The 27155-nt window shown below is 44.1% G+C and overlaps 2 protein-coding genes across 3 annotated transcripts in view; one reads left to right on the top strand and one right to left on the bottom strand.

Moving 5' to 3' along the window:
• The window catches only part of aven (apoptosis, caspase activation inhibitor), a gene marked incomplete at its 5' end in the record, with an annotated part of 44759 nt that extends 21280 nt beyond the window's left edge, over positions 1-23479 (bottom strand). The window contains 2 exons of the mRNA XM_083643313.1: positions 19427-19598; positions 23288-23479. Coding sequence (XP_083499439.1) covers positions 19427-19598; positions 23288-23479 — 364 coding nt within the window. The remainder of the gene's footprint in view (positions 1-19426; positions 19599-23287) is intronic.
• On the top strand, positions 6724-27082 carry chrm5b (cholinergic receptor, muscarinic 5b). Of its 2 annotated transcripts, none has more exons than XM_083643311.1 (2): positions 6724-6880; positions 23991-27082. In XM_083643311.1, the coding sequence occupies exon 2, from the start codon at positions 24076-24078 to the stop codon at positions 25609-25611; it is 1536 nt and encodes a 511-aa protein (XP_083499437.1). In that variant the 5' UTR covers positions 6724-6880; positions 23991-24075; the 3' UTR covers positions 25612-27082. The 2 variants fall into 2 exon arrangements, with proteins under 2 accessions (XP_083499437.1, XP_083499438.1); XM_083643312.1 differs by lacking the exon at positions 6724-6880 and adding an exon at positions 8874-8924.
• The last annotated feature ends 73 nt before the right edge of the window (positions 27083-27155 follow it).

Below are 27155 nucleotides of genomic sequence, written 5' to 3'. Positions count from 1 at the left end.
CTGGCACTGACTGTGATGGAATTCTGTAAGGAAGGGCCTTCGTGGACACCAGCAGACAAGCAGCAGTGAGGTCTTGAACTGAGGTAAGAAAGACGAAGAGACAATATTCTGTGACTTAGATTTGGTCATGTTTGAACCAAATTTCTATCACATCTGCTATTTATAATCTCGATTTGTGTGGGCACTAATAAAAAAAAAAGTCTTACATCAGTTCATACATCTAGGTAGTGTCAAGGTAAAAAGCACTTTCCTACCACCGCGGAGACAACACAATGTGAAGTCAGGTACATCACCGTTACGTAGTGCTGGCCTTTGAGCTGACCTGGACAACACAATGTGAAGTCAGGCCTGTGCTGGATGTTGATGGACGTAGCGCTGGCCTTTAGGCTGACCTGGACAACACAATGTGAAGTCAGGTACGTCACCATTACGTAGCGCTGGCCTTTGAGCTGACCTGGACAACACAATGTGAAGTCAGGTACGTCACCATTACATAGCGCTGGCCTTTGAGCTGACCTGGACAACACAATGTGAAGTCAGGTACGTCACCGTTACGTAGCGCTGGCCTTTGAGCTGACCTGGACAACACAATGTGAAGTCAGGTACGTTACGTAGCGCTGGCCTTTGAGCTGACCTGGACAACACAATGTGAAGTCAGGTACGTCACCATTACGTAGCGCTGGCCTTTGAGCTGACCTGGACAACACAATGTGAAGTCAGGTACGTCACCGTTACGTAGCGCTGGCCTTTGAGCTGACCTGGACAACACAATGTGAAGTCAGGTACGTTACGTAGCGCTGGCCTTTGAGCTGACCTGGACAACACAATGTGAAGTCAGGTACGTTACGTAGCGCTGGCCTTTGAGCTGACCTGGACAACACAATGTGAAGTCAGGTACATCACCGTTACGTAGCGCTGGCCTTTGAGCTGACCTGGACAACACAATGTGAAGTCAGGTACGTCACCATTTCGTAGCGCTGGCCTTTGAGCTGATCTGGACAACACAATGTGAAGTCAGGTACGTTACGTAGCGCTGGCCTTTGAGCTGACCTGGACAAGACAATGTGAAGTCAGGTACATCACCGTTACATAGCGCTGGCCTTTGAGCTGACCTGGACAACACAATGTGAAGTCAGGTACGTCACCATTACGTAGCGCTGGCCTTTGAGCTGACCTGGACAACACAATGTGAAGTCAGGTACGTTATGTAGCGCTGGCCTTTGAGCTGACCTGGACAACACAATGTGAAGTCAGGTACGTTACGTAGCGCTGGCCTTTGAGCTGACCTGGACAACACAATGTGAAGTCAGGTACGTCACCGTTATGTAGCGCTGGCCTTTGAGCTGATCTGGACAACACAATGTGAAGTCAGGTACTGTACGTCACCATTACGTAGCGCTGGCCTTTGAGCTGACCTGGACAACACAATCTGAAGTCAGGTACGTCACCATTATGTAGCGCTGGCCTTTGAGCTGACCTGGACAACACAATGTGAAGTCAGGTACGTCACCTTCATGTAGTGCTGGCCTTTGAGCTGATCTGGACAACACAATGTGAAGTCAGGTACGTCACCTTCACGTAGCACTGGCCTTTGAGCTGATCTGGACAACACAATGTGAAGTCAGGTACGTCACCGTTACGTAGCGCTGGCCTTTGAGCTGACCTGGACAACACAATGTGAAGTCAGGTACGTTACGTAGCGCTGGCCTTTGAGCTGACCTGGACAACACAATGTGAAGTCAGGTACGTTACGTAGCGCTGGCCTTTGAGCTGACCTGGACAACACAATGTGAAGTCAGGTACGTCACCGTTATGTAGCGCTGGCCTTTGAGCTGACCTGGACAACACAATGTGAAGTCAGGTACGTTACGTAGCGCTGGCCTTTGAGCTGACCTGGACAACACAATGTGAAGTCAGGTACGTTATGTAGCGCTGGCCTTTGAGCTGACCTGGACAACACAATCTGAAGTCAGGTACGTCACCATTACGTAGCGCTGGCCTTTGAGCTGACCTGGACAACACAATGTGAAGTCAGGTACGTCACCGTTACGTAGCGCTGGCCTTTGAGCTGATCTGGACAACACAATGTGAAGTCAGGTACTGTACGTCACCATTACGTAGCGCTGGCCTTTGAGCTGACCTGGACAACACAATGTGAAGTCAGGTACGTCACCTTCATGTAGCGCTGGCCTTTGAGCTGATATGGACAACACAATGTGAAGTCAGGTACGTCACCTTCACGTAGCGCTGGCCTTTGAGCTGATCTGGACAACACAATGTGAAGTCAGGCCTGTGCTGGGTGTTGATGGCATGTTGCATGACATGTGACATGGCCATAGTCTCATTGCGTCAAACTGTACTGGCCAAGCTGTTCTCAACTGGAGTGGACATAGCTTGCTCATATGACCAGTTGCTAATAAATCCAGCAGCAAGCAAGAGCGCTATGTGGGATCTTTGATGTGAAAATACGGTAAAGTACCAAGTAAAATTCAGATATAACAGATAGTTATATTGTAGTGAAAAACAAGGGCTTTTGGACTATACAGAAGCAGGGATGCACGATATTAGCACATATAGGTCGATAAAACAACAATTTAATGATGCCTAAAAGCTCAATGCTTGACTGAATGTTTGATGCTATGCCCCTGTGTGCGCCGCCGTGTTTTACATAACCTAAGTTGAAGTGGTTTTCTTATTCACCAGTGAATGTGTCTAGTTTGGAAAGCATTGTCTTTATGTATGCATCTGCCAGTGGGCCATCACAATAAGAGAAGGCATAACAATGTGTTCCACTACAGGAGAGACTTTACAGATGTTTCTCCTCACACTCCTGCACACAACTCATTACAGATGTTTCTCCTCACACTCCTGCACACAACTCATTACAGATGTTTCTCCTCACACTCCTGCTGCACACAACTCATTACAGATGTTTCTCCTCACACTCCTGCTGCACACACAACTCATTACAGATGTTTCTCCTCACACTCCTGCTGCACACACAACTCATTACAGATGTTTCTCCTCACACTCCTGCACACACAACTCATTACAGATGTTTCTCCTCACACTCCTGCACACACAACTCATTACAGATGTTTCTCCTCACACTCCTGCACACACAACTCATTACAGATGTTTCTCCTCACACTCCTGCACACAACTCATTACAGATGTTTCTCCTCACACTCCTGCTGCACACAACTCATTACAGATGTTTCTCCTCACACTCCTGCACACACAACTCATTACAGATGTTTCTCCTCACACTCCTGCTGCACACAACTCATTACAGATGTTTCTCCTCACACTCCTGCACACACAACTCATTACAGATGTTTCTCCTCACACTCCTGCTGCACACAACTCATTACAGATGTTTCTCCTCACACTCCTGCACACACAACTCATTACAGATGTTTCTCCTCACACTCCTGCTGCACACAACTCATTACAGATGTTTCTCCTCACACTCCTGCACACACAACTCATTACAGATGTTTCTCCTCCTCACACTCCTGCACACAACTCATTACAGATGTTTCTCCTCACACTCCTGCTGCACACAACTCATTACAGATGTTTCTCCTCACACTCCTGCTGCACACAACTCATTACAGATGTTTCTCCTCACACTCCTGCACACAACTCATTACAGATGTTTCTCCTCACACTCCTGCACACACAACTCATTACAGATGTTTCTCCTCACACTCCTGCTGCACACAACTCATTACAGATGTTTCTCCTCACACTCCTGCACACAACTCATTACAGATGTTTCTCCTCACACTCCTGCACACAACTCATTACAGATGTTTCTCCTCACACTCCTGCACACACAACTCATTACAGATGTTTCTCCTCACACTCCTGCTGCACACAACTCATTACAGATGTTTCTCCTCACACTCCTGCACACAACTCATTACAGATGTTTCTCCTCACACTCCTGCACACACAACTCATTACAGATGTTTCTCCTCACACTCCTGCTGCACACAACTCATTACAGATGTTTCTCCTCACACTCCTGCACACAACTCATTACAGATGTTTCTCCTCACACTCCTGCACACAACTCATTACAGATGTTTCTCCTCACACTCCTGCACACAACTCATTACAGATGTTTCTCCTCACACTCCTGCACACACAACTCATTACAGATGTTTCTCCTCACACTCCTGCACACAACTCATTACAGATGTTTCTCCTCACACTCCTGCACACACAACTCATTACAGATGTTTCTCCTCACACTCCTGCTGCACACAACTCATTACAGATGTTTCTCCTCACACTCCTGCACACACAACTCATTACAGATGTTTCTCCTCACACTCCTGCTGCACACAACTCATTACAGATGTTTCTCCTCACACTCCTGCACACAACTCATTACAGATGTTTCTCCTCACACTCCTGCTGCACACAACTCATTACAGATGTTTCTCCTCACACTCCTGCACACAACTCATTACAGATGTTTCTCCTCACACTCCTGCACACACAACTCATTACAGATGTTTCTCCTCACACTCCTGCACACAACTCATTACAGATGTTTCTCCTCACACTCCTGCTGCACACAACTCATTACAGATGTTTCTCCTCACACTCCTGCACACAACTCATTACAGATGTTTCTCCTCACACTCCTGCACACAACTCATTACAGATGTTTCTCCTCACACTCCTGCACACAACTCATTACAGATGTTTCTCCTCACACTCCTGCACACAACTCATTACAGATGTTTCTCCTCACACTCCTGCACACAACTCATTACAGATGTTTCTCCTCACACTCCTGCACACAACTCATTACAGATGCCACATCGATCTGAGGGGGGAAATGTAGTACATACATGGTAGCCTAATTCTGTCTTCTCAATATATGGATTCAAAAAGCACACTGGCTTGGTAGTGGTGGTAGCAATAGGTATTTTACAGGTCTAGTGTCGACATATCAAGCACCCCTAATTGAGTACACATTAGGGCCACAGACTCCCATATGAGATTTTGTCTCTCAAAAATCAAATCTGAGAATATTAGCATAACATTAGAGGTGATTTAGTCCAGAATTCCATGACTGTTCCATGATCCAAATAGTCATTCTTCTACATTCTCTAACTCTTCTTCAATTTGCCAATTTGCTGTGGACCACTTGGAACCCCCGCAAGTACCCCTGGTGTTCGCTGGACCCCACGTGGAGAACCCCTGACATAAGGGTCTTTTAAACCTTTTCAGCCAGGAGGGAACAACATACATTGAGTCAAGTTTAATCTCACCTTGGAACACCGGCTCGTTATGCAGCTATCGAGAGCTATAGCCTGGCCTAGATAATACATGTAGACAGAAGCTTATCTGGACAGGGCAGGTCCTACCGGTGAATAGAGGAAGCACACAGACTGAGTAGACCTTGCTGGGATGCTGCTGACAGAGGCAGCTGAGATTGCCTGGCTAACCCTGAAGCTGTTCAAACACTCTGTGATCACTTCCACTGCCCCCCCCCCCCCCTCCTCCTCCTTTAATAGGGGCGCGCTGAGCCGGGTGTCAAACACAGGGGGGATTAATGAAGTCGTCATGAATGAGGATGTGTGACGCTGTTTCAAGATCCTGCAGTGGTGCGTGTGTGTGTATCTGTGTGACACCCAACCGTAATATAAGCACATACGCAAAGGTAAACAGTTGGCCCTTTTTGAACGCCCACATCATCCAACTCCTCCTCTTGTTTTTTTTTAAATCCACCTCCTCACCTCTCCCTCCCTCCCTCCCTCCCTCCTTCCCTCGCTCGCTCGCTCCCCTCCTCTTACATGTTGCTGGGAGCCCAGATACACGCTGAGCCAGCGGGCCCTGTTGGCGAGCAGCTTGTTCACGCTGCACAAGCCCTCTCACAGAGGAGATATACAGCCTCCTCGCAGAGGAGATACACAGCCGGCCACTGCATGAGCCCCCTCGCAGAGGAGCACAAGCCCCCTCGCAGAGGAGCACGAGTCCCCTCGCAGAGGAGCACAAGTCCCCTCGCAGAGGAGCACGAGTCCCCTCGCAGAGGAGCTCAAGTCCCCTCGCAGAGGAGCACGAGTCCCCTCGCAGAGGAGCACGAGTCCCCTCGCAGAGGAGCACGAGGCCCCTCGCAGAGGAGCTCGAGTCCCCTCGCAGAGGAGCACGAGTCCCCTCACAGAGGAGCACGAGTCCCCTCGCAGAGCAGCATGAGCCCCCTCGCAGAGGAGAGACAGAGTCGTTGGACCGGATGCGAGACCGGGGGGATGCGAGCAGGCTTTCCACAGCTGGTGGAGTTGCTGAAAGTTGGCAGGGAGGAATAAGGAACCCGTCCTGAGCAACAGCAGCCTTTTCTCCTCCAAAGGGAATCTTTGGAGGACATCTCTTCATTCATTCTGAGGAAGACGAGGATGCATTAACAGTAAGGTCGGAGTGGTACCGACGAGTTGACCTTGGCTTCTTGGACACTTGAGAGCGAAGTTGAACAGCTGCTGTGTTTAACATGGTGTCTCAGAGACAGACTGAGACAGTTATAAAGCATCAGAATGATGAAAAGCCTCAGCATCTGCCCAGGCTGACCTACCTGTATTTGACAAGTGTGGCGTTTCACCTTGTTTGAGAGTGGAGAAGCGAGGGGGGGGGGGGTAAGCAAGAGGGAACAGGGGAGGGGAAGAGGAGAGCGAGCGAGTGAGGGAAGGTGTGAAGCGAACGCTGGGAGAGCGAGAGCAAGAGAGCCAGCTGAGAGCATACAGAGCTAAGACAGGCGCAGGGCAGCGAGAGCACTCTGGCAGACTGAAGGAGCTTAAGAACTGGCCAAATGCCCGTTTTGACGCTGGAGGATCGCGTTTTGCCGAGGACGTCACTGCTATAAGGGGTGAGTATGTATTCTGTTATTATGAAAAACTGTTGTATTGTGAAAAAAAAACTATAAAATCTGGATATTTAAAAAAGAAACCCTGCTTTTCACATTGATAGGTGAAGTCAGTACATCAATGAATCAAATAACAGCTGACCAAAAGGGAAAAAAGTTACAAGACAGAGCCAAACAGGATCCAAATGGTGTAGTAGTAGATTCATGAGTGGTCACTGGTTCAGTACATTTTGCACCGTATTTTTAAAAATGTACAAACAAAGGCTAATTGATTGTTAATTAATCTTAAATTGGCTTAGGTCTCAGTAGGAAAGTGTGTGTGTGTGTGTGTGTGTGTGTGTGTGTGTGTGTGTGTGTGTGTGTGTGTGTGTGTATGTTGAGATGGAGCAGGGGGGGGGGGGTTATGATGATTGAATTAGGCATCATTAAAAACCATAGGGATGACAAGTCACACGACTCGGGCAGCCCAGCCCTTGTTCCATCTTATCCTCTGAAGCACAAAACTCTGATGTGTTACTAAACCCTGACAGTACTGAAGTACTGGAGTACTGAAGGATGAAAGTGGAAAGAATGTCACACTCTAATCTACCTGTGGCTTCATTTAAGCCTAACGTTAGTGTCATCCTCCGGTGACTTCATCGTAATTAGTCTCTCTCCACAGACTCAAATATGACGTTGAATCGCTGCACTCCGTATATTACATAAATGAGTCTGTGCCACTTCACAGCCCCAGTTGCTGTTTTGAGGGCATGTCTAGGGGTTAAAATTGAATAGCTGACAGGTCGTAGAACCAATGAGACAGTGTCTGAGAGTGCGTGCCTAATGGCTAAAGTCATTAGTGATTGGTGCCCACAGGATTTTTGGGGAACCAATCACTGGCCAGGATTCAAACATCAGTTTGGAGCTAGAAGTGTCCCAGACCCAGAGAGAGATCTGCAGCATGCAGTAATAGTGTATATCAGACCCAGGGAGAGATCTGCAGCATGCAGTAACGTAGTGTATCAGACCCAGAGAGAGATCTGCAGCATGCAGTAACGTAGTGTATCAGACCCAGAGAGATCTGCAGCATGCAGTAACGTAGTGTATCAGACCCAGAGAGATCTGCAGCATGCAGTAACATAGTGTATGAGACCCAGAGAGATCTGCAGCATGCAGTAACGTAGTATATCAGGCCCAGAAAGATCTGCAGCTTGCAGTAACGTAGTATATCAGACCCAGAGAGAGATCTGCAGCATGCAGTAACGTAGTATATCAGACCCAGAGAGATCTGCAGCGTGCAGTAATGTAGTGTATCAGCATAAGAACTCTGATAGGTCTGGCATTGAGACTCAATCGTAATCAGAAACTAGCCTAAGCAACACATGCCGTGCTAGATTTCATATTTTTGTGAAGCAGACGATACGCACCGCGGCCCGCCTCATTCCTCCGCTCCGACGCCAGTCTCGTCCGCTCTGGATCGGCTAATCAAGTATCCATAACGACGCCGGAACATATAAATGGATGCCATGATTGAGACTATTCATCCCGGTTAGGAAAAAAACGTCCTTGTGTTTGTCAATCGAGTTAGCTGAATCACTGAGGCCTTAATGCGATTTCCTTTTGTCTCATTATGATTGAGCCTTGATAGGTGCCCATTAGTGGCCTTCGTTAACTACGGCTGCGGGGGAGGAGGATTGATCTTTGTGTTAATGTGTACAGATAGATGACTGTGTTAGGACGTAAATAACTGCCCAACAATTCCCCCCAAACACACACACCAAGGGAATTGTGCACACATTACCCCTGACAACAGCACAATCAACTTTACAGAAAGGTTAAAGGTTAAGCTTTAAAGTTACAATGGGGTCGGTGGTAGGGAGGATGGGCAATATATCGATATTATATCAATATTGTGATATGAGACTAGATATCGTCTTAGATTATGGATATTGGAATATGGCATAACTAAGTGTTGTCTTTTCCTGGCTTTAAAGTAGGGATGCACCGAAGATTTTGGCCGATACCGATAATAACCCCAATGACATGCTTCATACTGCTGTTGGCTAGGGTAGGTAACTGGTGATTTGTATATTTGTTAGCTTGTTAGCTTGTTTGTTGTTTGTTAGCTTGTTTTTCATCTGGATTGGGCTTCTAAATGTGTTTTACCTCGGATTTTGGCACAAGGGATAGTAACATCTTGTCCTGTGTATTAATGAATGTTGGTGTAATAATGGCCGATAACTGATATTTACCAATGTCGATATGATCTGTATAAAAACAAATTTTGTACATACTGAAAAACACATGTAAACACTGAATTTGAAAAAGGAATGCCTTGATTTATTTGCAAACATTTGGAAAAGATTTATTGCATTGTTTCCTCTCAATGTGAAATTTTGGCTGATACCGATAACCGATATTAACATTGCAACATGGGACCGATGCCGATATATATATTTTTACTAAAATCAGCCAATACCGATTGCCGATATATCGTGCATCCCTACTTTAAAGCATGCATTAGGGCTTGACCAAAATGTCATATCCCGATATACTGTAGCATATTTTCTATACATTCAATTAATAAATAGTTTGTATAAAATGACCACATGTCCTGACCAGCACCAAGTGGAAAGGTTTTACCCTTGGGGGGGGGGGGAGTGATCACTTTGATTATTTAATTTAGCCACAAGCATAAAAAACGAGTTTTGCCTTCTCGCCTGGTGACATATGAACCTTATCCTTCCATGTTGCAGAAGGTGCGGTCAGAGTGAATAAACACATTAATGGTTTATTATTCACTCTGATTGCACAAACAGTAAAGATATTTTGATAGAGATGCACAAGGCTACAAAACAACAGAAATCACAATTTCCCTGTCAAAGTTTACCTACATCTTTTCTAACCGCAGTCAATCAGTGTAAATGACTGGCAGAGCAGACATATAGAATGTGAGCCATTTTATTTCTTTGCAGCTGTGTTTTTTGTTTAGTGTGCAAAACATCGACCTTCTCTACCTTATCTTTCAATCAAATACAAGAAGCAGGTGCATCTATTTGAAAGCTACAATTCTTTATCGATCTCAAATATTAAATCCCTTTGGTTGTGCATTTATTCAGCATGTAAACATAGGAATAGAACACAGGAACACTGAAAAATGCATATTTACACACACACACACACACACACACACACACACACACACACACACACACACACACACACACACACACAGATGCGTAATAGTACGGTACATGCAAAGATCAGCCAAGACAGGATGAAACTTTAATGGTGCCAGTGGGATAATTGGGTCGCTGCAGTGGTAATAAGATAAAACAAAGGAAAACTGAATAAAAACAGAAAAAGAGAACAAACAGAACTCTGCAAATGGGGGTTATATAAATGGAGGTTATGTAAACAAATGCAAGTGAGAATTTCAACACTAGAGCATGTTAGATAGTAGGGCTGGGTATTGGCAAGGACCTCACGATACGTATCACGATACATGGGTCGCGATACGATTGTATCACGATACATTGCGATACAATGCATATTGCGATATATTGCAATACTCTACACAATTTACTCAAAATTAAATAATAGAGCTAAAGATACAACACACTGTGTACCACCCAGGTAGTGTAATAATATGTACATCACTTTATACTGATAGCTTAGTGGACAAATTTAGTCAAAACTACTGAGTGTTGAGTGTGTTACTGAACGCACTGACATAAAAAGTATTCTTATTGTGTCACTGACCACTGTGCAAAAACATCGATATGGGAAATATCGATACAGTATCGATTAGGGGTGGGAATCACCAGATGCAGATGCCCGGTGGCCTGGCATGGCATGGCCTGCAATTTTATTTTATTTTCCTTTTTTTATATCGATACTTGGCGTCCAAATATCGATACAATATCGTCAGGCAAAATATCGCGATATATTGCCGTATCGATTTTATTGCACAGCCCTATTAGATAGGCTGTATGAATGGACTTCAACACTAGAGCATGTTAGATAGGCTGTATGAATGGACTTCAACACTAGAGCATGATAGATAGGCTGTATGAATAGACTTCAACACTAGAATAGACTTCAACACTAGAGCATGTTAGATACAGTAGGCTGTATGAATAGACTTCAACACTAGAGCATGTTAGATAGGCTGTATGAATAGACTTCAACACTAGAGCATGTTAGATAGGCTGTATGAATAGACTTCAACACTAGAGCATGTTAGATAGGCTGTATGAATAGACTTCAACACTAGAGCATGTTAGATAGGCTGTATGAATAGACTTCAACACTAGAGCATATTAGATAGGCTGTATGAATAGACTTCAACACTAGAGTATGTTAGATAGGCTGTATGAATGGATTTAACACTAGAGTATGTTAGATAGTCTGTATGAATAGACTTCAACACTAGAGTATGTTAGATAGGCTGTATGAATAGACTTCAACACTAGAGCATGTTAGATAGGCTGTATGAATAGACTTCAACACTAGAGCATGATAGATAGGCTGTATGAATGGACTTCAACACTAGAGCATGTTAGATAGTCTGTATGAATAGACTTCAACACTAGAGTATGTTAGATAGGCTGTATGAATAGACTTCAACACTAGAGCATGATAGATAGGCTGTATGAATGGACTTCAACACTAGAGCATGTTAGATAGTCTGTATGAATAGACTTCAACACTAGAGCATGTTAGATAGTCTGTATGAATAGACTTCAACACTAGAGTATGTTAGATAGGCTGTATGAATGGACTTCAACACTAGAGCATGTTAGATAGGCTGTATGAATGGACTTCAACACTAGAGCATGTTAGATAGGCTGTATGAATGGACTTCAACACTAGAGCATGTTAGATAGGCTGTATGAATGGACTTCAACACTAGAGCATGTTAGATAGTCTGTATGAATAGACTTCAACACTAGAGCATGTTAGATAGGCTGTATGAATGGAAAGTATGGATTTGAGCATTATCAAGAGAGAGTACGGAATAACAGCAAAACTGCAGCTGCTGAGATGAAGAAAATAATTACGGTAAATATATGAACCTCTAATATATATGTAGTGAAACAGTGGGAATATATTATTAAATCTGACTGCCAACCATTTTTGGATAATGCCTCAATGTCATCTTCTTAAAAGTCTATGTTTCTTTCCCTTCATCTGCAATTGGGTTAGGCATAATTTCTAAAATAAATTCTTTTTAACTTTTAATATTTACCCCATGGGCTCTTTTCAATCTTTCCCTGTGTTTCTTCTGGGCTAAATAAATAAACTTGAACAATAAATGAAGTGATTGAATGGGTAAAATCAACAGCTTTGACTTTTATTTACCAAACAGTACTGTAGACTAATTCATTCACAGAGCACATTTGGCCCTAGTGTTGTGTGTAGGGATTCTTCTCCAGCAAATCAGGCATCCAACACTGGACAAAGAATAGTTGAGACACACATCTGTGTGTTTATGGGTGTGTGTGTGTGTGTGTGTGTGTGTGTGTGTGTGTGTGTGTGTGTGTGTGTATTTCAAATTTTCTTCAGTGTTTGTGTATGTTTCTTTGTTTCAGAGTGTGCCATGGTGTGATGACATGGTGATATTTATTATTGCAATACAGCCTAACCTTTTGTCTGCTTTTGGTTGTTTGACAACAGTACAGACTGTTGAGCCCAGTGCAGTACAGTACAGTACAGTGCAGTACAGTACAGTACAGTGTAGTACAGTACAGCACTGTGCAGTACAGTACTGTACTGTGCAGTACAGTACTGTACTGTGCAGTGCAGTACAGTACAGTACTGTGCAGTACAGTACTGTGCAGTACAGTACAGTACAGTACTGTGCAGTACAGTACAGTACAGTACAGTACAGTACTGTGCAGTACAGTACAGTACAGTGCAGTGCAGTACAGTACAGTACTGTGCAGTACAGTACAGTACTGTGCAGTACAGTACAGTACAGTACTGTGCAGTACAGTACAGTGTAGTACAGTACAGTACAGTACTGTACTGTGCAGTACAGTACAGTACAGTACAGTGCAGTGCAGTACAGTACAGTACTGTGCAGTACAGTACAGTACAGTGTAGTACAGTACAGTACAGTGTAGTACAGTACAGTACAGTACAGTACAGTACAGTACTGTGCAGTACAGTACAATACAGTGCAGTACAGTACCAGTACTAGCACCTAGTACAAGGGAAGTGGTTGCCTCTGTTGGCCGGGAGGTCATGTTTTCACCCGTTTGTCCGTTTTTTCTGATTGTTCGCAGGATATATCTGAAGGTTTTTGATAGATTTGCATGAAACTTTGTATAAAATTTGGTTATGGGCCAACTTAGAAGTGATTAATTTTCCACGCCGACTGGCCAAAAGGGTGTGTGGCAATGGCCGTGGCCAATCATATATAAAATTGAGTAAGTGGGCTCTGTCTGTCTTTCTGCGATTTTGGTTCCGCACTTTGGGCGACACCATCAGTGGTGTCATTTCAGCAAAAGCCAAGGTATGGCAAGGTACGGTCAGGTGGGGAAGTAAAGGCCTTCATGGAAAGATTTTGTGAAATTAGTTTGTTGTGCAATAGTAAATTTTGGTGAGTTGTTTCTATGCAATTCAGTTATATGACATGTAAGTAGTAAACCGATTTTTTTATTCCAGTGAATGATATACATGTAGTGTTACCTTTTTGATTTAATTTTTTAGTGATAAGCACAGCTGCACAGGACCTCACAGACTGTGCATCAAAATGAATGCTGTAAATTGTAAAAGGAACTTATAACCTCTAAAAAGATTAATGTTTAGCCTATTATGAATTGACCACAAATAAGTTACATTAGGCTACTTGTTGTTAAACATGACCAACACACTACAGTATTGTAGTAAAAACAATAGGCTATAACCTATGGTGTGAGGAAGTGTAACCTCTGTAAAGTGGTATGTGTTACACTATGGAAATGATCCCTGTCAGAGAATCCTTTGTTGTTGAGGGTTTATTTCTATAAAGTGAGGTTAAATACAGCATCCTAAATAACCTACATTAGCATGAACAACATTGATTGAGAAAAATCCTTATGATTATCATTATACAGCATTGATTTCAACCATATATATATATATATTATCATCCAGCCCAATTTTTGGTAGTAGGGCATGCTATAGCCCCTCTGGACAAAAATGCACCAGCTGGCTTGGATTGAAACCGTCAGTCAATGTAGGTGTCACAGCTTACATGTAGCCTATGTCCTTAATGCGCACTTCGGGTAGCCTATCAGTCTGGTTTTCACAATGGCAGGAACATCAACATCTGCTCGTTAAAGGAGCTTTGATCTGCATCGTTCTCTCTCCCTCTCTCTCTCTCCTTCCCTCTCTCTCTCAAATTTGGCTAGAAGCAAAGGTATGGCGAATGCCATACCTTGCCATACCAAATTGACGCCTATGGACCCCGTGCTCTGGACCGGAACCCTCTGGAGAGATGCGCGCTCGGGGGACGTTTGTATCTCACAAAAGTTTGCGAGATACAAAGGAGTGCGCTGCGGAGTGTGCTGCCGCATTATAAAAGCTGGAGAAAACATCGCTTTGGGCTATTTCTTTCCTGAAATATACAACGGCTGCACATATTAAATTTAGAAGAAACAAAACAGAAGCAGCCTCTGACCCGTGCATCCGGCCGCATCGTGCCAAAAAAAAAAAAAAGGAATGACTGCAGCACTTCCAACACCTTGGATACAGCAGGAAAAGTCAGATAGGTATTCTGCAATAACTTCCACCAATAGGAGAAGGGGGAGGAGGGATTTCATGGCTACCTTAACACATTGAGTGCCAGCCATTTTTTCAATCCTGTAGGTAAGTTGTGCCAGGGTTTTTTTTGAGGATTCTGGCTCATTTTACAAGAGCCGAGGATTATTTTCTGTTAAGAATTCGTGAACACCAATCATCTAAAAATAACTAATAGAATGTGTGCTTTCTCTGTCTAAAAGAGTTAGTTTGCAGAGTTAGTAGTTATGTAGATATTAGCCGTTGAGTACAGCATGGTTTCAGAGATTTTCAGAGAGTTTGGAGATAAATGGATTTTTAGAACCACCTCACATGCCTGTGATTATGGGTGCCCTTGTCGCCCTTGAGAGAGAGAGAGAGAGAGAGAGAGAGAGAGAGAGAGAGAGAGAGAGAGAGTGTGTGTGTGCCTCCAAACTCCTCCCTCCGTCTGTGCTGCGGAGTGCTCTGCTGCTGGGAGTTTGAGCAGCGAGTTAGAGCAGCCTCTCTCCCTGGCAGCGAGTGTGGATAGGTCTCACTGTCTCTTGGGTTTGATAGCCCCGATGAAGCCCCGTGCGACTCTAGGCTTTATGCTGCTCACCCAGTCCATTTCTGGAACCCCCCACCGCAGCAGCGCGAAGCGTCCCCGCCTACAGTATGAGAATGAGGCTCGTTCGTTTCTGACTGTAAAATCGCCAAGCCATTTCCGCGGGAGGCGGCTGCTTTTGGTCCACGGGTCCCGTGGCTGTGGCTTTCTCTCTGTCTCTGTCTGGAGAGAACTGTCGCCACTTAGTGGTCGGTAAAATAGATTATACACATTCTCTTCCTCCGATAGTGATATAGAAGACGTAAAAGGTGTTGATTGATGTCCCACCGTCAAAAAAAAATAATGTTTATGTAAGACGAGATAGCTCGTCTATGGCACTTAACCGTTGGATTATGTAAGACGAGATATCTCGGCTATGGCACTCAACGTGTTAATAAAAAAAAACGTTTGAAAAAGTATTCCCTCCCACGTACAATTAAGTATCCTCCAGAGAGTGGCGGCCTCTTGCTGTACGACGTGACTAATCTGACAACGTGGGCAAAACACAGAGGAGAGAGGAGTCAAACAACTCACAACAGCACCTCAGAGAGACACAGAGAGCACTCCAATGCGTGAGAAACTAAAGCTTCAAAACAGACCACTGCCTAACCATACATGAAGAATAGAATAAGGCTTACTGTAAGATTCAACTGAGAAGGGTTTTTGAAGGCTGATATGGATAACAATATTTTTAGACTTAAAGTCCCTGGAAACCAGAAATATTTCTTTATTATTTAGCATTTTGAGTTCATCACATCACAGGACCCTATGTTAATAAGCCACCAGCCAAATTTGAACGATGATGAACGTCGCAAAGTATATAAATTTAGGTTTGACAGTCATGGCAAAAGTCATGAGAATCAATTAGTTTTTAGAGTGTATTTTCTCCCGCGGACTGTGTGGGCATGTCCCGTCTGCAGCAGGGAAATTTCCCTCTCTCTCTCTCTCTCTCTCTCTCGGAGGAGACCTCTCTCTCGGAGAGAGAGGGAGAGGAGAGAGAGAGAAGGAAAGAGCGGTGTGTGTGTGCGTGTGTGTGTGTGTGTGTGTTCGCGCGTTGCTCCGCGCATAGCGTACTGAGAGGAAGAGATCTCTGCTCTGCCTGCGAGTGCACAGCGCTACTGTGTGTGTATAGCTTTCCAGCAGACTAGATGCCTTGCGGCACATTGCTGCCTCTACCGCTCAGAACTATTACTGTTCTTATTTATCCAATGTATTTATTGTCTTATTAAACTCGACATGAGACTATGAAAAAGACTTGGATTGTTGATTCAGACCATCAACTAATTTGCAAAGTGTTTATTTAAGACATAAACCGAGAGAGAAGTCGGGTCGTTTTCCCATTGACTTGCATGCACTGCACTTTGATTCTGCAGTACCCATGTTGCCACCCACTGGCCATTCAAAAGAATGCAATTTCCGGGTTGGCTTCAAACCCTATGCTTCAAACAGAGGGAGGCTGAATTGGGCACTGATTTTCACAAACTTTTACGGCCTTGATTTTTTTTTTCCAAATTCACAAACTTTCAAGGGTTTCAAGGACCCGTGGGAACCCTGTCCAACGAATTGGGAGCAACGGGAAACACGGAGCCTTCTCATGAGTGATGACTGCTCTCCTCTCTGTTCAGGGACTAAAAGATTATGATTGAAGCGCTGCATCTGCTTTTTTTTAAGCACGCCTCAGCAGGTGTCAGAGGGAGGAAGTGGACTTAGTTCTGTGCTTTGCTTTTGCCCCCCCCCCCCCCCCATCCAAAAGTAAGAGGGTTCATATTTCATGTTGTACTCGGGGAACGTGGCTAAAATCAGACAAGAGAGGCCACTCTCCAAAATTGAACTTCTGTTTCTATTCCGGATCGGCCACAAAACGACACCGATGGCCCGTCCACATCTCAGGAAGCCACCAAATCCATCAATGACAGCTATTCAAAACACACAGCTGGCCAATCTGATCACTGTACGCTTTATGGCCGGTAAAATGAGACCCAAGCCCACTTCCCTCTCTGTCCAAATTAATAATTAATAATTGTTAATCAACACTGCCTTTCTGTAAATCTGGCAAGGCAGTTGACAGCTTTGTGGTTGACCTTCCGCCTTAGTTAGCCTCTGCTTGAGGGCGGGCATGAGCTAAACGTGACATCCCTCCACCAGGGTTGTATCTAAATAAATAAAACCTCAAAGCAAAAGAAAAAACTATGGTCTGCTCTAACTCGATGGCATTGATCTCTCTTACTGGCATTCCTGTAGAGACCCCCTGGTGATCTCTCTTCCTGGTGTTCCTGCAGACTGCAGAGACACCCTGGTGATCTTTCTTCCTGGTGTTCCTGCAGACTGCAGAGACACCCTGGTGATCTCTTTCACTGGCGTTCCTGCAGACTGCAGAGACACCCTGGTGATCTCTCTTCCTGGCGTTCCTGCAGAGACCCCTGAGCAGTGAGGCTGAACTGCACAAACAGTAGCTCTCATCTCTGCAGCCGTCTGAAAGCAGCGTCCATACAGTCCCCTAAGACATCTCCACTCTCTAATTAGGATAGAGAGTTGACATTATAACGGTACAATTGGACTCAGTAGACTCTTCCACTCACAGTCTATTTCAATCTCATTACCCAAATAGGGCTAATTCACGAATTAAAGGGTGGCTTTACCGCTTATCAACCCACTTATCATTCTAATCTCGGTAATATAAGCACATGGGCAGTGTTTACCTTCTCTCTCTGTTTTCATCATGGACAGCCCATTTCCTCCTCTGGCAAAATGCTCCGTTGTGCATTTTACGTCACAATGCGTCACAACAGAACTGCAGAAGCTCTGCTTGAGACGTCGAGTCTGCTCCGAGGGTGGCTGTTATTGTATATTTTTTATTTTTTAAGGATGCCACATCCACGAATTGCAAGAGCCTTAACGAGCCTTAATGACTTGCAGCTGGCAGGGCAGAGTTTCTGCAGTTAGAGAAAGGGAGGATTTTTATCTGTAAGGTAAACAGAGAGAGAAAGTAAACACTGCCCATGTGCTTATATTACCGAGATTATATATGATACAAAGTGGGTTGATAATTAGTAAAGCCAGTTTAATGTGTTCTTATTAAATCATAGAAAAATGTAAAACAACAGGAGAATTCCCGAATATAATTTGTATTATCCATTGACAGCTTGATCATTATTATAATGTTGAGTTTATGCTGCTAGGGGGGCAGCATTGACAATGAATGGGGACTCAGTGGTAAAGCAATACAGATAAAGTTATCATAGGTAACATAACATTCTACACACGCTAGAGACTTGCAGTGGGTTGCACCAGCTGTGCGTAAGTTGAAACGTAACCTAGTTTGAGCATAAAGTCTCACTATGTCCGAGTTTACGCACTACTAAAAATATATGGGTTGCACCAAGTGAAATAGTTACAATGTAGGCATAAGTTAGAACTTAAATCTTACACCTACGTCTTACTAGGTGTAAAGTCCTCCGTAAAGTAGGTATTGGCACAGCTGGCAATATTCGCACCATGGTGCAGCGTTGTTTTGCGTCGGTAACGCGTTCTCTGTGGTAAATGATTACACCCTTTGATATTTATGACTCACGCTTTTGTTTTCCACAAGCTGCGGCACTGCATACAAATTAAAATAACAGCAACAATTTAGTGAGGCATGCATTAGCCTACAATGCATGATGATGATGATGAGCTCACAGATAAACGTTAACAGTATTATGAACCTAAACGAACATTACTGAATAACGTTCTTATTTGGTTAGTGTTGATGAAATGTGAAAGCACCAATTTGTGGTGGGCAACATGTCCCCACTGTTTTCATTCCTTTCAAAAAGCTACTTGGCAGGTGATTGGATGAACCATCTGTCTATCACGGGCTCACTTCTCGGCTGTCGCCACTCTCGCCCGCAGCTGCCTCTGGATGCTGATTGGTGCAAACCACTGGTGGTGGTTCAGATTCAAAATAGATTGGAGTGTGGTGTGTGATTGTGATCTTGCCATCTCGAGTGAATCCAGCTGCCTCTCAAGGTTAAACTATGATGCCGGCCCAAGAAAAATTACTGGTACCGAGTCCAAAAATTCCACTGGCAATGGAACAGCTTTAGTTTTGAACACCATGATGACATCACAGATTACTCACATGTTTCTAGTTTTCAGAGAGGCTGGCTTGTTTGTCCCCTTAGTACTGTAGGCTGACAGTGCTAGAGTGTAAGCTACGATAAGGTTTAGCTGGAGCTTACCTGCCGACTCCAGCAGGACATGGTAGTCGGTTCCTCTCTGAGTGGGCATGTCCTCCGCAGACTCCGCCCTCTCTGACTCCTCATAGCGGTCCCAGTTGGACTCCAGCTTCCTCCTGGAAAACACCTCCATGCCCTCCTCCTCTGGTTGCAGCTCATCCCCTTCATCTTGACCCTAACAGAGAACACACCAAAATGAACGTGTACTTCATGGGAATTTCATACTGCCCATTCTCTGCCCAGTTAGCTTTAGTCCAGTTGGCCCATGGCTAATTTAACCCATTTACACCCATTTGCCAATGTGTCAGTTATCCCAGGTCAAAGTACCAGAATGAAATACAAGGAAACTGCATCTCTATTGGGTCTTGCTTCTTGAACACTCCAAAATGGCCCATTGTATCATTCTACCTCCAGTTGTGAAGTTGAATGTTTATATGATGGGAGGGGTGGAATGGATACTGTTCCAAAACTCTGTCATGGTATTATTGCTTGGAATTTGTATGTAGGCCTACTGGTTCACCATGACATAAGATAAAATAAGATATCCTGAATTTCCTCAAGATAATTAATAAAGTGCTATCTTATCTTAATCGGTTTAATTTTCGATGTAGGCCTACTGGTTTGCCATGAAGTAACCACTAAAGGTATGTGGTCTTCTGGGAACTAAAAGTAATGGGATTTTGATGCAGAAATGTGATAAAATTAAAAGTTTATATTTTTTGTTATGATATGGAGAATTAGCTGTTTTAATTTTTCTTTTCATTCCTAAATGTTTTTTGTGACTTATCTACAGCTGTATACTCTGGTGAGATATATGCCACCTACTGTAGGTTTGCTTGGACTATTTTTCACTGACAGTAAGTTTACATTTGATGGCTGATCCAAGATCTCCCATAAGAGAGATGATGCTGGCAGTGAAGGTACTCCACAGTATAATTAAATGAGTATTGCATTCTGTAAAGTGGTCACTGACAGACTGTCCTCATCATGATTTGTAAAGCCTAGCTGCTTGAGTCTGGTTAGGGTCAAGGACAAGTGACATGTTCCCACAGATTCAGTACAGATAATTGTAGTATAGACAGAAAATACATTCCTGCTAAAATCAACTGTATTGAATTTGACTGAGGTATATAAGGCAACTAAACCTATATGCTCATAGAGCTGCCATAATATCCCACTATTTTGTGACTGTCACCTAACGGTGACTTGTGTCCTTGAATATGGTAATAATGTAATGGGAATAAAGATTAGCTATATGTATGAGCCGAGGTTCACAGAGCTGATGCACCGCCACTGTGAAACTAAACACTTGAAAGGTAATTTGGCTGGGGGTACATAAGATGGAAGATGTAGAATGGGTGATAGTGTTGTCATGGAAATGAATACTGCTAATTTACACCAGAGACTTGGAAAGCTGTTGTGTTACTATGACAAAGTCTCATCGCTGCCTACTAGTGGTTGCCATGGCAAAGGCATCACTTGACAGAACATTCAAGTGCAAATTATGTCGAACCTTCCAGTTTTCTGAGTCATACACTGTCCACAAAGTAAAGAGTAACTGAGCAGTACATTAAAAAAAATCTGATGAAACCTAATATGATAATAATATATATAATATATTATATATATATATAATATAATGGTGGCGTACATGTAGTAGTGTTGTCGACAGATTCAGGTCTGTCATGACAACATCAAAACGCTGTAGTGTAGGTATTTAACAAATTCATGTCTTTGGAGCTTGATTACTATGAAGACACCTACATCTACACCAGCAAGTTTCTATTCAATCTACTGACATAATTAGGTAGGCCAGTGCTTCTCAAAGTGGGACCCCCAGGGGTCCTTGAAGGGGTTCCAGGGGGGTTCCCAGCAGAAAGGGGAATCATTTATTTCACATTACGTCATTTAGCAGACGCTTTTGTCCAAAGCGACTTACAATATCACATTTTGTCAACAGTAGAGAAAACAACCAATGACAGTTAAGACATTGTGATGGACTAGAGTAGCACCTTGTAGAAAGTAGTTTGAGAAGGACAAAGTTTATTAGTAAGTAGTTTGAGAAGGAATAAGTAACAGTTGTTTTTTTTTATGAAAAGATGTTAGTTCAAGAAGGGCCCAGGTGTAACCTGAAAAGGTGAGTTTTTAGTCTCCGCCGGAAGATTGGCAGCGATCGGGCCTTCTGACTGAGGGGGGGGGCTCATTCCACCATTGTGGTGCCAGGGAGAAGAGTCGCGATCGAGACGAGCGACTTTTGAGCCCAGGTAGCGGAGGAGGGGCAAGGCGATCTGGACGGGTGGAGGAGCGGAGGGAGTGATGCGAGGTTTGGAACCTGACCATAGATTGCAGATACGGAGGGGCTGTCAGGTGGACTGCCCTGTAGGCCAGTACCAGTGTCTTGAATCCCACTGTGACATCATCAGTGATGTCATAAATCCCACTGTGACATCATCAGTGTCATAAATCTGCAGGGCCAGCTCGGCAAGCTGCAAGACGAGGAATTGAGCGTGTGTAGCGAGCTAGTATAAAACATAAAAGCAAAACTCTTATCAGATGCGGGACACTGGGACATCTTCAAATGGGGGTCCGTGGTCTAATTTGTGTGAGTTTAGGGGCGCTTGACATGAAAAAGTTTGGGAACCACCGATGTTATATACTACATCATGCTAGCATAAACTCTCTCCTCTGCTGCACCACAAGCAAAAAAAGAACATGGCTATTTGTTTTGTATTTAAGGAAATGCTGTATGAATCTAGCTAATCCGTTTATGAATAATGTGTGATTTTGCTAACACGTTACAGAGGACACGTCCCCCTGCGGGCCCAACAACATGCCCCTTGGCCTTCGTTTTCTGGAGAAACTGCCATGCCAAACTGCATTCAAAATTACTTCCGTTTAATGTGGCCTTGCTCATTGGCAATCACACAGACGTGATAGAACGTGACTGAAGGCATGTCCAGTCATTATTCTTCTGATAAATTCGGTATTCGCAGTATCTACGAAACAGTACATTTATTTAAATTAAATCTCAGCTTTTAGGATGCTACCGCCCTGCACACTGTATTCTTGCGTAAGGAGATTGTGGCAGACAAACTTATCCCAAACACTGAAATTGTATTCAAATAACTACTACCTAGTGAAGGAGGTGTATGCCCAGTGGTGTAGTCTGTGATACGCATCTATAATACGCAGTATACCTACTAGGAAAGCTCCAGGATTTGAGTATACCCACTTAAAATTGGGCAAAGTTATGTAACAATATACTAGTTATGTGACAGTTTTAGGCCTATATGTCATTATTTGAAGAGAGCGAGATAGAGCACGACAGGGAGAGAGAGGGGAGAGAGAAGAGAGGTTCCCTAGGCCAATGATTTTCAACCATTTTCATATTAAGGACCCCTAATTCAGTTTCAGTCCACATCAGGGCAACAGACCCCAAATTGATGAGATTTTGTCTCCCAAATCTGAGAATATTTCTAGATTTTGTCCAGAGTATTGTAGGTAGAGAGATAACTGTGAAACTATGATCAAAACAGCAATTCTTCTACATTCTCTAATTGTGTTAACTTCATTCATGTAAATGAAATAATAACCATTCACCCCCCTGCGCGTCACTCCAAGCTGAAACGTATACCCATTACCCACTAGGCACTACAATAAACTAGACTACACCACTGTGTATGCCGAATCGAAGAGTGGATCCCAAATGATTCGTAAAACTGTGTCGAGTCCGTCAAAGAGGTGTAACGTTATTATATGTTTGCCGAGAAACAAGGCCACATTAAATTTCCAGATTTTTCAATGTAGTTTGGCAAAAGCACCTCCCAACACAGGAGATACCGTCCACTTGACAGCCTCTCTCACCCGGTGGTGGAAGCCCGTTGCAGGGGCGCCTCCCCCGCGTCCTCGACCGCGGTAGTGGTCTCTTTTTCCCCGGCCACGGTGATGGCCTCCTCTGCCTCGGCCGCCCCGGTGGTCACCGCCACCACCCTCGCTGTCGTTTCCCCTACCGCCACCTCTTCTCCAGCTACCTCCTCTAATCGCTCTCCCCTCCATTGCTGTCATGCAGACGGAAGATTTAGACTGTAACACCAGTGTGTGTGAGTGATGGGTGTTACATCGAATGAGGTCACCCTAGAAAAATGTTGTTTGCTTGTTCCGCGTCTCATTTGGACACGTGCATACATAAACGATTGTACACAGAGAAGAAGAAAAAAACAACGTTTGAAATACTGACCTTATGTCAAGATCTGTATTAATTTGTATGTGGCACAGCTGGCTCCTGTGCGGTTCAGAAATCACATTCAAATATTCAATAACCAGAATCATAAATACTTTGGGAAATTGGGTTACATTCTAGAGAAAAAGCACAGAGGAAAATGAAAATATGTCATACTACAATATAACAATAGCTAATAGGGGGAACATGTAAAAAAAAAAAAAAAAAATGCAGCATTTTCCCAAGAGGCAGGATTATCCTATAGCCTATTGGATTAATACAAATAAGAAATATCTCAAAAATATGATAGAGAAATTATGTCTCATTATTGTTTTTTCTTTATTTCAGGGAAACCTATGAAAATGCTTGATGGAGCCAGAGGGACACTTTTCACTCACCTGCTCACTGTAACATAGCCAGATAGTGCAGCACTATGGTTGCAGAGGATCACCCAAACGCCACTTTTTATGGCAACGCATCACAGACTCAGCCTGGCACCCACAGCCTGTGGGAGGTCATCACCATAGCTACAGTGTCAGGCATTGTCAGCTTGATAACTGTTGTTGGTAACATACTGGTGCTGCTGTCCTTCAAGGTCAACAGCCAACTGAAGACAGTGAACAACTACTACCTGCTGAGCTTGGCCTTCGCTGACCTCATCCTAGGAGCCTTGTCCATGAACTTGTACACCATGTATATACTGATGGGATACTGGCCCTTGGGGAACCTTACATGTGATCTCTGGCTAGCACTGGATTATGTCGCCAGCAATGCTTCAGTTATGAACTTGCTCGTCATCAGCTTTGACAGGTATTTCTCCATCACAAGGCCACTGACATACAGGGCCAAGAGGACTCCAAAGCGAGCTGCCATCATGATCGGCCTGGCGTGGCTGGTGTCCTTGGTCTTGTGGGCACCGCCCATCCTGTGCTGGCAGTACTTTGTAGGAGAGAGAACAGTGCCTCCGGACGAGTGCCAGATCCAGTTCTTCTCCGAGCCAGTGATCACGTTTGGCACAGCCATTGCTGCTTTCTACATCCCCGTCTCTGTTATGACCATCCTTTACTGGAGGATCTACAAGGAGACAGAGAGACGGACAAAGGACCTGGCGGAGCTCCAGGGGCTCGCATCCTCCAATATGCCAGAGGGGGCTAAACCGCAGAACGCCATCATCCAGTCTTGCTTTCGTTTCACCAGAGACAGGAGAGACAGGAGTCAGGCCTCCTGGTCCTCCTCGACCCAAAGTAACGCCACTAAGACCACCACAAGGTCAGATGAGGCATGGGCCAAAGCAGACCAGGTCACCTCCTTCAACAGCTATACATCATCTGAGGAGGAAGAACATGTGTCAATGGAAACCCCACAAGGATCCTTCAAAGAGCAAGGCACTGGTGATAAGAATGGGCAGGCGACCGATTACGAGGAAGGCAGATATTTCACCAGCCCTCCAAAAAAGAAAAGTAAAAAGTGCATCTCTTACAAGTTCAGACGACCGGACTCGAAGGTTAAGAACGTCGATCCTGTCACTGCATCTCCGTGCCCCGCTGAAGCAGAGCAGACCGGCATCAACGCCTCCCCTGCCTCCTCCACCACCCCCAAACCCATGGATCCCGTCCTGAAGCAGCAGATCACCAAAAGGAAGCGGATGGTGCTGATAAAAGAGAAGAAGGCGGCCCAGACCCTCAGTGCCATCCTCCTGGCCTTCATCCTGACGTGGACGCCCTACAACATCATGGTGCTCATCTCCACCTTCTGCTCCGACTGCATCCCGGTGTCCCTCTGGCACCTGGGCTACTGGCTGTGCTACGTCAACAGCACCATCAACCCCATGTGCTATGCACTCTGCAACAAGAACTTTCAGAAGACCTTCCGCATGCTCCTGCTCTGCCAGTGGAGAAGCAGGAGAGGAGGTAAGGACAAGCTCTACTGGGGCGGACAAAACCCAAATGCAAACAATAAGATGACTTGAGCAAGTAGACTTGCTGGTTTTGTGGAATGTAGTCAGTGCTCATCTTCTGTTCTTGTATTTAAATACTTGTTGGCCGTGCTCGAAGCCAGCCAAGTCCGATGTAGCACTTCTGTGTTCTGGGACGAGAAAGCCTTGCTTGAGCCTCATGAAGGTAGCTTCATGGTCATGAAACAATTAAAGAAACAATTCACCATCTACTCACCATCATGCCAGTTGACATTTGTCCATATAGAAGACGGGTTTCAAAGAATTGTGTAGGAAACAGTTTGAAACCTTGTGTATTTCCTGTCAGCTATTAGCAAACACTGTAACAGGAAGTAAGCTGGAGGCAATTTAGAATGTTTATGTTGTCAAGTTAAAACCGTCTAGAACACACAGGGAGGTTGCCAGCACAACTCAAGTCAATGGGGTCTTGTTCTCTCACGTGTGCTATATGGATAAACTTCACCTGTGTTTCAACTGGCATGAGGGGGGAACTATCGCTATAAAGGTTGAACCTCATGTAATCATGTATTGTTCTATAGCTCACTTGCACTGTATATAACAGACATCCTGTAGGCATAACACATTTGAAGATGTTATTGTATGAGGGAAACATTTTGCCCATTTTAATTATGGATTTTACACTTCAGAAGTATGTAAATTGCATTATATCAGTGTTTTGTGATGTTTTACTTACATGTTTTAGGGTATTGTAATTGATATTTGATCTTGTGTCCAAGGGCTAATCTGTACCGTTTACAGTTGCATTTGTTTCATGGTGGAAATATCACATACGTATGTTTGTGGATCACACTGCCATTGCTATCAATATCCATATAACTCTATAAACAAAAACAAATCCAATATCACTGTAATGTCAGGATGCAGTAAAAAGTGAGGAAACATTACACAATGGGAATTACACACACGGATACAAAGAAGAAACAATGTCTCCCTGATGGAGTAGTGATGCTGTTGTAAATTATTGCACCGTCCTTCCATTGTTACTGCCTTTGTCCTGCTCAGAGTGCTAAATGCTTCGTGAATCAATCAGTGTTGTCTGACAGTGAGTCTGTGTACCGATATATGAACAGTGAAATACAAACAGAAAAAGCAGCAGAATTTCATCAGCATGGCTATTTTGAGCATCTCGAGGGTATTTCATGTGTGACGTGGGTTCCACACTTGTAAGCAAAACGAGTACAGTATGTGCCGCCATTGTATGCAGATAGCATGAATGTTGTTTAGACCTCCAGTCTTCCAGAAGGGCTCAGAGAGGTAGTGAACTGTTCCGTCTCCTTGGTCTCTAGGCTCCATGTTAACACAGTTGTCTGAATTACACCACAATTCCTCCTGTGTATAATGCACATCCATTATGAATAGTCATTTATCATGACCTGAGGACATCTACCACCACGGACACAATGTTGATATGCCCCTGGACTATGCCCCTTATTAGAAACTTCAATGAAAACAACCACACAGCTATTTCATTCTCTGAACTGCCAGTGATGAATTATGACTTGATTTATACAATTTAGCGGTTCATATTTTAGCTCATT

This window comes from Poromitra crassiceps, assembly GCF_964638095.1.
Source record: "Poromitra crassiceps genome assembly, chromosome: 9".
NCBI classification, from domain to species: domain Eukaryota; kingdom Metazoa; phylum Chordata; class Actinopteri; order Beryciformes; family Melamphaidae; genus Poromitra; species Poromitra crassiceps.
The sequence above is the reverse complement of the archived record's forward strand: the minus strand, read 5'-3'. Positions and strand labels throughout refer to the sequence as shown.

Excerpts from the sequence above, each read along its gene's own strand:
- chrm5b (XM_083643311.1), top strand. The coding sequence starts at position 24,076 with ATGGTTGCAGAGGATCACCCAAACGCCACTTTTTATGGCAACGCATCA.